The sequence below is a fragment of the Athene cunicularia genome (genome assembly GCF_003259725.1).
Source record: "Athene cunicularia isolate RWA chromosome 1 unlocalized genomic scaffold, athCun1 chr1_part1, whole genome shotgun sequence".
NCBI lineage: Eukaryota > Metazoa > Chordata > Aves > Strigiformes > Strigidae > Athene > Athene cunicularia.
Window position 1 is genome coordinate 75,981,199 of NW_020799091.1, and position 16,029 is coordinate 75,997,227.

Genomic DNA, 16,029 nt, shown 5'->3' on the forward strand with positions numbered 1-16,029 from the left:
CTGGGAGTTCTGTGCTTGTGTTAAATTCCCACACTTCGACATTTCTGACTTTTGTAGATGTGACAAAAAAAAAGTTAAGCTCAATTATCTGCACTAAGGGAACACTGAATGATGTTAAACTTCATATAAAAGAAAAGCATGGGTTTAAAGATTTATGCTATTCTTCAAAGAAAAGTTAAATAACTATACAAAACTACCATGAACACTCTGAAATTTTGTTTAACTTACCTTTAAAGTTTAAATTACTCTGTATAATACAGGTGCTACTATTATCTTCATATACTTTTTCATTGTTAACACAGCTAAGGCTACTTACTGCTGAATAAATAAAAAATATCTACAACACAGTGTCACTGGTTTTATTTTTGGTTTGGTTTTGGGTTTTGGGTTTTTTTCCAATGTTTTTGCCCTTTTTAATGATCACCACCTTGTGATTTTTCTGAATTAAAGCCAAATAAAATAAGCATTTTGGGAAAGCTGTTCCTCTGGATAGCACTCTTAGGCTTCTGAGATGAAATAATAGTTTACTTTGTCATTAACACAGCAGACATTCAATTTCCTTACCTCTCCATCAGATACCAGTGACAATCCAGCTTTATGTAAATTCTCAATACTTTTTGATCTTTTACTTTCAGAATTACAGAAGAGCTTTCAGCCACACCTCCATACCAATGAAAAGCCACACCTCTCATCCTGTTTTTCAAGAAGCACAGCATACATTACAGGAATTTACTCTGATTTTTTGTTTCCTAGACACACAGTTAAGCCAGAAAGTGTAATTTCATATGAAAGCAACATTAAGCTGTTGTTTAAGCTTGTTTTGAACTCCCTCCAAAACCTTGGGCTGCTTCCCAATATTTGCTCTCAATTGAGTATTGACAACACAATCAAAATTCATAACTACTTGACTCTAAGGTGAGATTTACAGTCTTGCTGCTCAGATTCTTCAACAATTGGAACCATACATACATGGCCTACTCAATCAAGTACCTAACATGTCCACACAACCACCATCTGCATGAACACAATCATGTACATTTGGTGTATCTTTTCTGAACACCTAACTTTCAAATGAAGTTGATGCACATACACAGAATGTCAAGAAAACTTGCAACAGAAAAAAACCCAAACAAACCAAAACCTGTTTGGTTAACACTGTTGATGGTACGCCACATTGCATCAAACTTAATTCACTTTGCAGTCCCAGGCATCACAAATACCATTTAGACTCTGAAAGTATGAAAGGCTGAAGAATCTTAGCCAATCATTTTGCACGTATTTGTATAACCATTTTTTCCCTCAATAATCCTACTGAGAAAACATTAATAACAGTCTAATCCACCTAAAGTTGTTCCTTAAAAGTAAGTATGTCACACATTTTTCTGTCATAGCGAAACTCCAAAACTTCAGAACTTACGTTCCATTTGGGACAGACAAGAAGTGAGAAAAAATATTTTAAGGAGAATGGCAATTTAATTTAAAAGAAAAGCAAAGACATTATTTTAACTAACTCTCAATTTATTTTTCATATATTCTCCCTACAGATTTCTATTTCAGAATCAAGTTTGGAAAGTTATAGATAAGAGGAAGAAACTAAGCACCTCTACTATTTGAGAAAGATTGCTCAAACTGATTGGTTTTAATTCAGAAAACAAGAGTTACGATCTCAGAGATTTAGAATGCAAGAGGAAAGAGATGGTTTAGGAAAAATATATACACTCTATACAAAGAAGTATCTTCAATGTTTAGACACTTAAGAGGTAAATCAGCCATGAATGTGTGAAAAATTAACTGAGCTATGTTTAAATAACAGTTTCCAAACTTTTGAGTAGTGAAGCTAAGCTTTCAGATTTATTCATAGAGCAGAAAATCATTACACTTTCCTATTACTGCACACTACCATGTAGTAAATCAGAGCAATCTACATTACAAATATTATACATAGTGGGGGTAAATTATGCTTTCCAATATCTTGCTTCAACAGCATAAACGTCTTTGAAAACAGAGGTTGCTGATTTTTATAATGTTTATATTAAATCTTAATCTAAGTATTTATCACGTTAAAAAAAAAAAATCCAATTACAGCCCAAACAGAGTATTCCTAACTTTTCAGTTAATTTGTTTCCTCTCCTTCTTACCTTCTCTGGAGGTGCAGGAGGTTGAAATCTCTTTGCACAAACTAGAAATGCATCAGGCTGTGGCTTGCCACGCTTCACCTCGGGGTCATCTCCCAACACAATATGATGAAAAAGACCAAAGAATTCTTTGTGGCTGGCTGTTTTAATCTGAAATGTCACTTCAGCTGAGCTTGTGGCAACAGCTATGGGTATGCTGTGTTTGTGTAAATGACGGATCAGCTTATCAACCCCTGAAAGACAAATATACACATTTTAATTGTTTATCTATATGCATATATGTAGGTATATGGACTAATATATTAATATTTATGTTGTCTTACTGCATATTTCAATCAGTTAGTGTAGAAGAAAATTCTTGCTATATGTGATACGTTCCTTCTCCACACAAAAATCATAGAATATTCCTCAAGGTATATACCTGTTCCGTCATCAAATTATGCTTTTCTCAAAATATGCCAAAAATGGGTTCAACATCATTGAATAAATGCACCTATTAGAAGCTCATTAAGCAATATTCCCAACATTATGTATGTTTATTATTTTAAACTGTCTGTAAGTGAGAGGAAAGCACACAGGGCAACATTTTCTTTTTTACATGGAGTTACACTCCTGGGGGGGAAAAAAAAAAAAATCAAATCGAAGTCAAAGAAATATACTCTTGTCACTGAATGGTGTAGTTTTAATTTCTGAAGCAGGTATCCAACTGGCTTAAGCCAGCCCCCAAAGATAGCTCAGTTTCTCTCTTTTGCAATTACTAAAGCAAGTAAGACTGGGCAGAGGAGGGGAGCTGTCAGTCACAGTTGTTAATACCACAGCTTTATCTATTAATGCTGTGAACCCAGAGTAATGAACACCTCAAGCCTAATGGGTAGAAACTTCAATCCAATCCAGTCTTCTACGGAAGGTTAATGCAGGGATCAGTGAAAACACATAAGTCTGTAAGAGGGAAACATACTTCTTCATTCCGTGCAAGTTTTGAGATTCCTATGCAGGGGTTTCAATCTTTCTTTGCTGCAGCATTCTAAATGCTGAATACCTCTCCCGAAAAAAACAATTAGCAGTGTCTAATGGAGAATGAGAGTGGATGTCTGGTCTTTATCAATTCATAAGAGAAAATCCCTTTATGTCTGTAAAATCATTTAAGCTCTCCTTCTTGGCCTGAATCCAAACTCTGTTGGACACAGGATATTAGTTTCACATAGATAAGCCTCCAGTTGACTTTTGGCTCTTTGAACCAACTTGAGAATAATTCTTAGTTTTAATCTTCCAACTGTATCAATTCTTACCCTACTTTTCACACCTGGTTATACTAAAGTGATCTTATTCCCATCCTCCTGATTCACTATCATATTTATGTCTGGTCCCTGCATCCTCAAAACATTTCTACTCCTCATGTTCATTTAAATCTTTCCTTTCACACCTAGCATCTCTGATTTGCATTTCCCATGAGATCTAAGCTTTCTGCTCCATTTTGACAATTGTATAGACAACTTATCTGCAATACATTTTTCCCCAAGTATAGTCACATGCCCAACTTTGAGAAGTTATAATTACTACTGATAATAAAGTATGCAGGTTAGTAAATAGGTGCATTAACTAACCCATCCATATGGAAATATCACCTGTAGATGTGGCCCTCTGCAGATTTCTTCTCTATTCTCCAGAATCTAATCAACTGATTAGTAACTGATATTTCCAGCTCCATACTTGTATTTGAAGACAGCCTTTAAACTGTAAACACATGTACTTCTGTGATGTTAGATTTCCAGTTGGACAGAAATAACAAATGTTATTTCTCCTCTAACATCTATGCATCACTCATTTAAAAGCTTTCCTATGCCCCCTTAAATGGTTACACTAATAATAAGCAAGTGCATTTTTTTCCCAAATTATGCTACTGTCCTCTCAATGAAATATGGTGCTAAATACAAGTTAAATTTAATTCAGATACAGATTATGTCTTCATCCTGAAACATGTGAAGCCCATATTAAATTAATGGAAGTACTAAGATTTCTTAATGTAAAGCAGTAGCCTAAATGTCTCTTTTTAAAAATAAAATGCATTCAAAGGAATTTATTCTAAATAATCTGCAACATTTATCGTGTGTGTAGTAATATAAAGTCCAAGGATTACACAAGACTTTTCCTATCTCTTGTCCCCTTGCTATGATATAGTTAGTCTTCTCTAAAGCTGTGCTCTTTTCAAACATCTAATTTTCTTCAGTCCCACTGCATCACAGCTTCAGTTCATCTGTCACAGAGTATGTTTATTCTATGTTTCTACTGGAGTTAGCCAGACACAGAAAAGCACTGTTGCAGAAAGGTTATTTCTTCAGGGTTCTCTCTTATATTACCCCAGTACATCATGATTTCAGTATATAAGTGTGTGTGTGTGTGTGTGTGTGTGTGTGTTTACTTTCTCTTTTTGGCTTCCCCCACTACAAGGAAGCAAAAGCACAATTATCCCTAATAGCTCCAGAGAGCAAAGATTTTCATTATTCAGAAAATGTACTTTAATAAAAATATGCCATTTTAAAAAATATTATTTGCATATGTGTAAACATAGCAAGATGGATTAGAAAAAAAATACAAGGGGAAAATCAGCTTCATGGAAACAAATTAAATTGCGTATGGAAGAATAGTGAGCATAACTTCAGCTCAAGACAACAGCAGCTGAAAAATAATTCCAGTTTTTTTTTTTTGTAAAAGCTACAGATCAACAAAATGCCTTTTTTTTTTTTTTTTTTTTTTTTTTATCAACTACCACCAGTATAGGTCTAGATGCTTCTCCCCCACATCAAAGCACTGACATAATTATTGTACTAATTCAACTTATAATTCTTCATTAGGAAGAGAATAGCTTTCCTAGTAACTTTCTTGTGCTCTTTTTACAGAAAACACAAACAGAAGGGGAACTGGTGAACTGCTTTAAAGATTTGTAAGCAACTTCCCCTGGAATATACTTTCTCATTATATACCCTATACCTACACAGATTTTACAATCAAATGAAGACATCAGTTACATCAAAATCAACCAGTTAAATACTCAATGGCTACAAAGAAGTATAGTGAAAATTCCTGTGAACTCACTAACTTCTAACTTACTTGTAGCTAGCATGTAAGGTATTGAGGCCCATCGATCAGAAAGGGACCCATCTGCTGGGCTTCCTGGGACCATCCTCCACCCCTCCCACTGAAAGCTTAGCCACAGGCAGAAAGTTGGTTGGGTTTGGGGGGTTTTTTGAGCATCTTTCATTAAAAACAAAAATAAACTAAGACCAAAAGAAATAAGGATATCTGGTTTTCCAGCATAAGGATACACTCCTCATGTGGTACACCTGTAATAACAATCTTAGGTAGTACAACATCAATTCTTCAAGAAATCATAAAAAAAAAAAAAAAACAAAACCAACCCAAGAATAAATATCCCACATTGCTATCTTTATTTCCAAATGTACTCTTTCATTTCAAATAGTCAAAAAGGTAAATAAAGTTTCTTTCCTCTGTCTCTTCAAATATTGTTTTAGAACAGATATATAAGTTTACTATATTCTAAATGTAATAGTTAAACAACAGTGACTATTTGAAAGAAAAAACAGGTGAAAAGAATTGTAACCTGAGTTCAGCCACAGAAACCTAAAAGGAGGATCAACTTTAAATGTCAGCATCTTTAAAACCTGATTAATCATAAATGTCAATGAAGCTAATTTTGGGAAAAGTAAACTAAACCAACAGAAAGGAGTTATTTCTTCTGAGACCACAGATGCATTTTAAAGGAAGAGATCAGCACTTCTGTTCTGCAAGTTGCAGAAAAAACATATATATATATATATATATATATATAATAGATAGATAGATAGATAGATAGTGGTTTTTTAAAAAAGGAAATATTATTCCTCCATTAGACTCTCAATGTGTTTGCTCTCTTTAGATTCAGTTGAAACCATGGTGACTAATACATTGGATCAACTGACAAACTAAAATTAAGACATAACAAACAACAAAACCCTTGGCCTAACTGTTGCATTTTCCTTTTCATTGTCTAATACAAACCTACAATAAGAGTTCAGGTAATCAAATAATGCTATGTTAAAATAATCTAATGATAATCCCTATCTAATTATTTATATGCTATCACAACAGAAGTTTCTACATGATTTTTTTTTTGTTATCACATCTTATAATCAAATGGCATTATTCATTATGAAGTGAAAAATTAACAAGCCATAACTTCTGAGAGCTAATTGAAATTGATGGAAAATAAAGGGAATTTTTATTTTCTGTTAGGCTTTATATAAACATGAACTCCGTATCATACAGAATACTTCACACCAGTGAACAACACATACATTTTTGCTGTTTTATTTGATTCACTTTCAAGTTTTTGCACCATCCCTTTCCTGTGTCTGTCTACCGCTGAACAGAACACTGTTCTTAATTTGTATCGCTTCTGAAACTCCAGATTTGGATGTATTTCTTGTGAAGTGCCACCAGACAAATAAAGAGACAATATAAAGCTTTTCTATTTTTATTCTTCTATTACAAGTCTCCAATCAAACTTTTGTCTTAAAAAGCATTTTTTATTTTTCTCTTTTTCTAAAGTGAAGTTTCTATAAACATGTTATAGCAGAGTATAAAAATGCTTTTCAAGATAGAAAAGAAAGTGACCTCCATAATAAACTGAGCAAACACATGAGATAGGGAAGATTATTCATGCAACTTCAGCACTGAACCATAATTTCAGTTTCCTCTGTTCACCAGTTGAATCATTTCTGGTGTTCATATTTCTGCTTGCAGTCAATTCATTTGAAGGCATAACTACACCATCATGCAGACAATCAGACACTAAGCTCTGCCAGTACCTTAATGTGAAAAATCTACTGCTTGATGGTCCTATAAGCACAAAGTCCTACAGTCTTATGGCTTCAGCAACACAGTCAGCTTGTGTACTGCCAGCACAGAGTGCAGGAACAAGGTGACATAAATGTGCAGGCCTACACAGACTGTCTCACTGTCTTTTCTAATGTCTGTTTCAATCATAAAAAGATAAACATAAGCTATTTAAGAAAAAGCCCTTAAAAATGAACAGAAGTCCCTAAGGCCTTCTCTTAGGCAAAAAGCATACACTGTAAATATTACCACAAGAAGTTAGTATTCCAAAATTTAGGAGGTAGCTTTTATGAAAGTTAAGCTTTAAAATTACATTATAGGAGCTCCAACCTGGCTGAGGAGGTCTCAAATAAACAAACAGTAGCATTTTCAGTACCAAATCCTTTCATGAATGTCACAGTGTACTATACTTCTTTCTCTTGCATCTCTTTAGTCCTGGCTTGGGTGCCACCTAGGTACTAATTACATCTAATTTCTAATTAACAATATTTTTACCATTATGCAATCCCAGGAAGAGAAACAACAAATCAGTGGGCAATAGAGAAGAGTGTGTGTGCATGTGTTACGTCTTTTAAAAAATTTGTTGTCTGAAAGCCAGTATGTTCTATTAGAAAGGCCATGTAGCAGACACATCCTCATTTTTCCTACCCTCAAACAAAAACCAAACAGCTCACAGGACTTTCAGTTCTGCACCAGTGATCACAGATAATACTCCTTTAGAATTTCCAGCTAATTTAACTATGGTGTTAACCAATTTAAGAATGTTTTGAGCAAGCTGGAACAGAGAGCCATCATATCATTAATATGTTAAACTATTCCAAATGAGTGTCGTTCTTATTCAGTTACAGTGTTGGACATCTAATAATCAGAGATATAGTATAATGTAGGATTACTTTAGTTCAAGGTAGCAAATAATGAAAAAAAAAAACCAAAACCAACATAAATCCAACATATTCCTTCTACTAATTAAATGCAAGCATCAAGTAGTCAGTGAAATCTGGTTATATTGTGGAGTTTCCATAGACCCTGTCTGTTCATTTTCAGATTCAAGTGAAAGATCAAGTTAAACTATTACAGTAAACTAAAGGCTACTTGAATAAAAATGATAAATGCTTCAAATAGACTTAAAATTACTATTTTGTGTCTTCACCTTCATAGTTGCTTTTCTAGAAAGCAAACATACATGAATTCAAATAATGGAATCATAGAATGAATCACAGAATCACAGAATGTCCTGGGTTGGAAGGGACCTTAAAGATCATATAATCCCAACCCCCCCTGCCATGGCTAGAGACACCTTCCACCAGACAAGGTTGCTCAAAGCCCCATCCAACATGGCCTTATACACTTCCAGGGAGGGGGCAGCCACAGCTTCTCTGTGTCATCTGTTCCAGTGTCTCACCACCCTCACAGTGAAGAAAAAAAACCCTGAATACCAAATGGGTATTTTAAAACTTATATGAAGATGACTTACCATGCTCAAAAGCTTCTCCACAGTTCAGTTAGTTTTATGAAAGATATTACTTCTCATTTAAAACCTTCTTTCATACAGGCCTCAAATCATTATGATTATAGTAACAACACTTCTGCTATCTACAACCGCTGTGTATCCTTTGACACAGTTTTGGGGAGTACGGAAAGTCTGTAAAAAAAGTAATTTATTTAGGACATTTTACTTATTAAATTGTCTTATTCCCCTCCCCAGTTAGTTACTGGATATCTGATTATTTATCCAGTTAAATTCCTGTGCTAATTTTATTTTTTGTTTGTATTTTGTAATTGCAGTATGTAATTTGGTCTCCAATTAACTTTTATTGTTGAAGAGATACTCATTCTCCTTATATCAATAAGATATACAGGCCACTCTCATTTGGCAATTTAATCATAACTATTATTAGTCACATTTATTTTATTGTCAACGTAATTATGAGCCAAAGGAACAATTCTCTCCCTATAATTTTTGATAAGAAATGGGCTTCTTTGAAAAATGGGGTGGATATTGAAACATGACACAAAGTTCTTTTTAATCAAGAAAAAAACCCACTGTATTTCATTAGCAACCAAATATTTTTCTATGCATATTTTATTTTATCTATTTATGCTTGAGTTTTCTTCTATTATTTTTTAATCTGAGTTACTTACTCTCTTCCAAAAAATATTAATTTTTGTTTTCCTTCTTGTATCACGTTTGACCAGTCTATTAAACTACTACGTCTTTTACCCTGTTTCGCTTTTCTTTCACTCAGGTATGCGTATGTTTCATTTCTCTTTCCCTGCTATATTTTCGGAGCTCTTCTACACTATGTAGCCCATGCTAATATGACTATACTTGCTAACTGTTGTAGCTGAGATATGCTGATCTTGTGCAGCATATTTTGTGTTTCTGTGTTTCTGCACAAGAAACAACATGGCTACATGCTTTTTTTTAGAGAATACTGTCCTGAACAACAGATTTCTGTCCTGTACACTGAAATTTTTGTTGGAAATAGATACCAGTCGCCAAATGCTTTTTTTCACATAGCTCACACATAAATTATGAGTCCAAATACAACTTCACACTCTTTTTTCATACTTTCAGCACTCCCTCTAAGATCTTCATACATATCTATCAAAGTGTTCCTCCTAATTCACTGCCATGTAGATACAGTTAGCTTTCTACCTGTAGAAAGCTAACTGTATCAGAGAGAGATACAGAGAACAGAGAGGACACCTGACCTCTGGGGCACCAAAATCAAGGCTCTTTAGAAACCCATTTTCAAGTGCACTTCATTTTGCTGTAACATTACACAAAACCTGTCTCAGAGCATTCAGTGTGTATTTGGAAGAAAAGTTTTACTACTGAGAAAGACTAAAGGAAACCAAAGTGCTCCATGCATTGTTTAAATTAACTGTGGACATATATTGTACATATTTTGTATGATTTATGTCCAGTTGTGCATAAATGGAAAAGTTGAAGATAAATACAGACTCTGCATGAAAAGACTCTTCTTCTTTTTCAAAATCATTTACAGTTCCTACACTGAATGTGATACCAGACCAAACTTAAAGCCCTTCAATATTTCGTCACTGTCTTTAATCAAAGAAAAGCTAATATTAACACTGAGAGTTTTGTCAAGTTGATTAGATTACTAGCCAACTTGATGCTAATTCTTTAAATTCATAAAAGTGATTCTACAGTAAAAATCTCAGCAGCCTCTGAACACTAAAAGTACCCAACAAAGAAAAAACAAAATAATCTTACATAGAAAAAGAAGCAGCTTTTTGTTTACTTAAGTCACAAACTTATTAAAAAATATTTTTATGTAGTCTGGTATGCTACCATAGTTGCAAGCCCATCAGCATAGTGCTATTCAATATCTACACTTGCTCTCAATCTTCAAATGAAGTCAGAATTGACTGTGAAGATGACAGCATGAGAGAGGTGGGGCTGTCCACCACTTGGTGTAATTGCCGTGAATATGACGAGACTATTGAAACGTAATCTCAGATCTACCTGTTTCTTTTTTGTTATGAGATATTAAAAATGCTATCTAAAATGGTATGTTATTTTTTCACTGAGCTACAAAAGCAGAGGTGGAAACTAATAACCTACTTCCCACTTTCTAAGGTATTGGCTATTAATAAAGAATTCTATCTTCTTATCTTATTACTTATGTCTAAAAAGTACTCTGGTGGCAGAGACTCCCTGTTCAACAAATCAATAATCTCTCTAGTCTGGACACACTGACACATGCATGGCCATGGAAAAAAAAAAAAAAAAAGAAAAAAAAGTAAGTGCTAAATTTTACACAATTCTCTATCAACTGTATTGCTGACTTCCTGGCAAAAGCATTTTTGGATTGCAGTCCTTTAGGATTTAATGTAAAGGCCAAATGTTTGAAATCAGCCAGACAGCATCATTTTGAGTTTGTAGCTAATTGATCTTTAGGGGTTGCAGGCTCACTAAGCCCAGCATGGACTCACTAGATTTTCCCACCATTAAAACAATAATAGCAAGGAAAAGAAAAGATAACATGGTAGGAAGTCTGTTTAACTGTTAAGGGCACAACATGAATCAAGGAAACAATAGCTAAGCAAGCTAGACTGCTGGTTGAGTGGAAATGTTTGAGAAAAAATATATATGACTTTAGAGTGAGCTGCTATTGGAACTTGAACTGGTTTTCTTTCTTCTCTTTTTGTGATTTCTGGCTTGCTTCTTTTGGTACTAAAACTGAGCTATGAAATTACCTCCTCCTGTCTGCAAGAGACAGTCAACTGTATTTGAACTATAAAATAGTTTGCACTTCACATTCTGCACTGGCTGAATAGAAGCTGCAACAAAGAAATCTCAGTTATCATGAAAACGACCAGGAACGGAAGACATCTGAAAGGTATACACAATCACAGAGTCCTTAAGGATCTGTGCTTCATGATGATGATGGGCCAAAAACCAGACTGCTGTGAAAGAATGTCATTAATTTCATAACCCTGAGATGACTGTAGCAACTGTTGGCAGCTGTGTAACTTAAGAGTTAGGTTTTTCTGTCTCTGTGTATTTTGGGGGTTTACGTTAAGCAAAAGCACACCTATCTATACATGTATAGGTAAATGTATATAGGCATGTTTTTCTTCTGCTTCACTTGTCACTCATTCTTCTGACAATCAACTTCCCTGCCATGTAGTAAGTAGTATTATTGCAGAACCAGAAAGCCTACTATGTTACTCTTGCATTTAACTATGTCTGTACACTGGCAAAAATATTTAGAAAAGCAGCACAAGCGGCAGCCCTGTCATTTTGTTAGCATTGTCTTGGATTATTTCCCTTCTCCACTGAAATAAAAACAATCCTTCCCTAAGATTCTTTCAGTACTAAAAATAAATCTGGGAAGAACTCTCAAATAGTTATCAGAAAATTCAACATTAGAAATGGATATATACTCTTCATAGATTAAATCTGTGTTTTGACCACAGCCTGATTTACTGAAGCTTGTTAAGTCAGTTCAGCCATATTGAAATAGCCCAAACTCCGTCATCAACCACTAGTGTCTCACAATTGTTGTACATTAAGTGGCATGGCTGTGATACAGCCTGTTAGACAAAAACCTGCTTTGCCAATCATATATTCGTACAAATTTTACATCATCCTTAACCATCACTGACACACCTGTCAATTGCTTGATTTGGGAATTAAAGCGTTATCATCACTGGCACAAACATGTGCATAGTTCATTCCATGTCCAGAAACAATTGTGCTTTGCTTGAGACACTTTTTCAAACATCACTGGTCATCATTCAGCACCGCTCTCCACCAAACCAAATTTGAATCTTACATTTTAGAAAAACTGTAGAAATTTGTTTAAAAATAGAACCTTACCTGCGTAAGAACTGCCAAAAGTTGGCCAGAGACTCAATATGTCAGTCATTTTATGCCATTAGTAAACATGACAAGTACCTTTCACTTTCCTGTATTTACCTGTAACTATCTGAAAGATCAGTTTAGTCAAAGAACACTGTAAATTCAAAATGTCACCAGTCTTACACAACACCTGCATGAAGTCCATTCTTAATTAAAGAACATTAAGAGGCTGTAGAATAAATCCACAAGGATTACGTTAATAAATAGACTCAGAAGATACAAAAGGACAGAAGACAAGTATCAGATTAAACGAATCTTGTATCAGATTGAAGAACAGATTAGTCCTTAAAGACACTAAATAGTAAGAAGCTGTAGCCACTTATTTATAGATTAGCTGACATCATCGTGTTTTTCCCAAAATTCATGGAAATTCAACTTGTATCTCATGTTCTGCTACCAAGTACAGATCCCACTATTTCAGTGACCAAGGCTGCCTTTGCTCCCCACAATGGCCACTGAGCATAAAGTATTTAAATTCACATCGATTATGCTTTAGAAAATAGCCTGAAGAAAGTTATCACATATACTTAGTTGAACTGAAAAGTTGAACAATTATGGTAATGATAAAAATGTTTACTTGATTGTCCCAATAAGAATTTTGCTTGTTTCATCTACAGTATCCCAGCTTCAATGAGCCCAGAACTCACTTTTTGAAGGCAGGAACAGTGTAAAACTTCACGTTTCCTTCAGCTAATCTGTTCCAGCTAATCTGTTCCATCACCTCTCTACAACTCTGTTCAAGGCAGCTCAGCCACATTATCACAATCCTTAGCAGGTATAAAATATCCACTTAATGGTATGTATTACCCATGCTGTTACTCTACAGCAAATCTTCTCTGTGCTTCCTAATGTTTTTCCCAGTCTGTCAATCTAGTATTTTCTGAGCCCAGATTAGGGTTTTTTGTTTGTTTTGCAAAAGATATAGCTGCAAAATTAGTCCCATAAATTTGAAAGGAAAAATGAAAAACACATCCCTCCATCCTTCTTGTTTTCCTGGAGAGTTTAACTTGGCTTGCAGTTTTAGGTGGATCTGTAAGTGAGAAAGATGGAATTTGAAAAATCTTGCATGTAAAAGGCACCAGAGAGGTAACTAAATAAGTTGGCTGCACAAATACTCATTTTTAAGCTACCTAAACCCCTACACTTTTAATTTTTGCTGCTTGTTATTTATTCCTAATATATCACATTTTTTTAACTTTCATCTTCTTAATGCATTATGAAACCAGGTATAAAAAAGATTCTAAAAATTAAAACATCAATGCGCTGTAGAGACTGTCAGAAAAAACAAGCACACATTCAAAGAGAAAAAATATAACAGACTTGTTATAGTGACATGTAGTTATTTAATTTCTAATGCTTGCTTTTTTTTTTTTTTTTTTTTTTTTTTTTTTTTTTTTTTTTTTTTTTTTTTTTTTTTTTTTCCCTCCCCATAAATTATTGATATTTGCTCCAGGAAGTTTAACATGGTACAAAAAGCAATCATAGCTTTAGGTACTGCTTGCATGGCTAAGGATTTTTCACCTAAGCATTTCAGATATTAATGTAATGGAATATAAAAGTAAGAGTATGCACCACAGGTAAGATTCATCCTCTTACTTATCTTGAGGTACCTGGTTTAAGCTACTCATTTGAGATTCCTGCACAATCACTGGTAAACGACGTGTATCTTCAGAAGGTGATGAAACTCACCTGTTGTAGGGTAACCTGAGAAACCCTCCCTCTCCACTGTCACACAGCTGGCTCACACACCATGCTTAAATTTCATCTGTTAGGTGGGATTAATCCCAGATGAAAGAAGCCATGGGCTCATACATTTTTCTGAGCATTTAAAAGGGTATTTGTGCTTAACCAAGTTGGACTACAGTCATAGCAAGAGAAAACTAACTTGCTGAGTTACACAGCTGCCAACAAGAATTATAAAGAATGTCTGGTTTACAAAACAGAATTTATGCATATTACCTAGTCTTTTTTTTTCTTTTAAAACATATAGGAAAAAAAAGCTGTTCTCCAAGTACACAAAAAAAAAAAAAAGTTTTCAGTACTCTTTAACAGGTAAGGTATCTCTTTAACGGGTAAACAATGATCGATTTGAGTAAAACTTGCTAAAACAAGAATGATGAAACAATCTGTAAGATAAACTGTTTTGTGGAAGGCAGATTAAAGACTTCTACCTTGGTTAGGATTTTAAGTAATTCCAAGAACAGTTTATAAATACTGAAAAGGCATATACCTGGCATCAGTTTAGCGGTAGAGAATATCTTCTCCTGCTTCATTTTACTTTCATGTAATAACTCTTCTGCGGTTATTGGAAGATCTAGAACATCTCGAATAATCTGTGCTCCTTCTAGGGCTTTTTTACCCATGACCAAGGATTTCACATCCCAGGTATAGGTCTTTCCAAAACGCATACAGATCTCCTCAAACACAACTGTGTAGAGACGCTCGGTATCTGCCAAAAATATAATAAAAACATATATATTAAAACCATGTACAGCCAGCTGAGCATCCAGTCTTCACTTCTGTGAAGGTTACTAAGGGTCATAACGAAGAACTATCTGGACTTACTCTTTCACCTTTCTTTACCATGTACGTTAGCAAGCAGTAATTAAAATACTCTATTTATTCTTTGCATGAGAAAGAAAAGAAGGGAAGGAAATCTGGTACTTGGGGGATGTCATTACATATTCCATGTAAATTGAAAAAAAAAAATAAATTAATTATTTAAGAGTGTCTTTGAAGGGAAGCTTCAGAGTGCCTTCAAAGACACTACAGTCATTATTACAGTGCTGCTGGCACCTCTGCATTTACATGTGATTACTCAAGCAGGACACACCCAATTATATATCCAGGGGTATTTCTGGCAAGAGTAAACTTCAGGCTGAATTTTGCCAGTGAAACTATCAGCTTCTAAGTCAAAGGTGGTTTTAGTTTTCAAACCTTTTTTTAATTTTAAATACAAACAAACAGTCCTTTCTGTTTCTCCCCCCAGAAAAAATCTTTGAAAAAGAAAGTCAATAATATTTAACACTAACATGAGGAAGAAAAGTCCTTTCAACTCTTGGCTTCATTTCAGCAAAGATCTTGAACAGTGGCTTCTCTAGCAGTTTCTTTATCTTTCTTAAGTAGTCTCCTTTGAAACACCAGCTAACTGCTGTTAACCATGATTTAATTTCCTTCTCATGCATGTCTTTGCCTTCTGTATCTCTAAAGGTATGTTTATTATTATCACTTTAGCAATGAAAGGCAAAAGTAAGGAAAGAAAGTAGTTGTTCTTATGAGATTTATTTAGAGAAATTGGGGACTTCACTTATCAACATGTCATTTGCCATGCAAAAATATTTTTTAATAGGGATAATAGAGAAATTATTCACACAGACATTGCCTTACTTTCTGAATATATAAGTAGTATGCAACAGAATTAAACTTTAAGCTTTAACATAGACACTACAAAGAAGGCAGACTGAAGAAACAAGAGTAGAGCCCATGACTACAATATACATGAGGATCTTCTCTGCAGTCTGACAAATGCTTGCCACTTAACCACAGTAATCTGCTTGTCTTGAGATCATCTGATGATTCCAATCTGAAATGGAACGAGAAACATAG

General features: G+C 34.5%; 1 protein-coding gene across 1 annotated transcript in view; it reads right to left on the reverse strand.

Annotated features, from left to right (window-relative positions):
• The window catches only part of PUDP (pseudouridine 5'-phosphatase), an 81,312-nt gene that overhangs the window by 33,099 nt on the left and 32,184 nt on the right, over nucleotides 1–16,029 (reverse strand). Inside the window, exons 4-5 of the mRNA XM_026846119.1 lie at nucleotides 14,654–14,872; nucleotides 2,139–2,368 (exon numbers count right to left, since the gene is read on the reverse strand). Coding sequence (XP_026701920.1) covers nucleotides 2,139–2,368; nucleotides 14,654–14,872 — 449 coding nt within the window. The remainder of the gene's footprint in view (nucleotides 1–2,138; nucleotides 2,369–14,653; nucleotides 14,873–16,029) is intronic.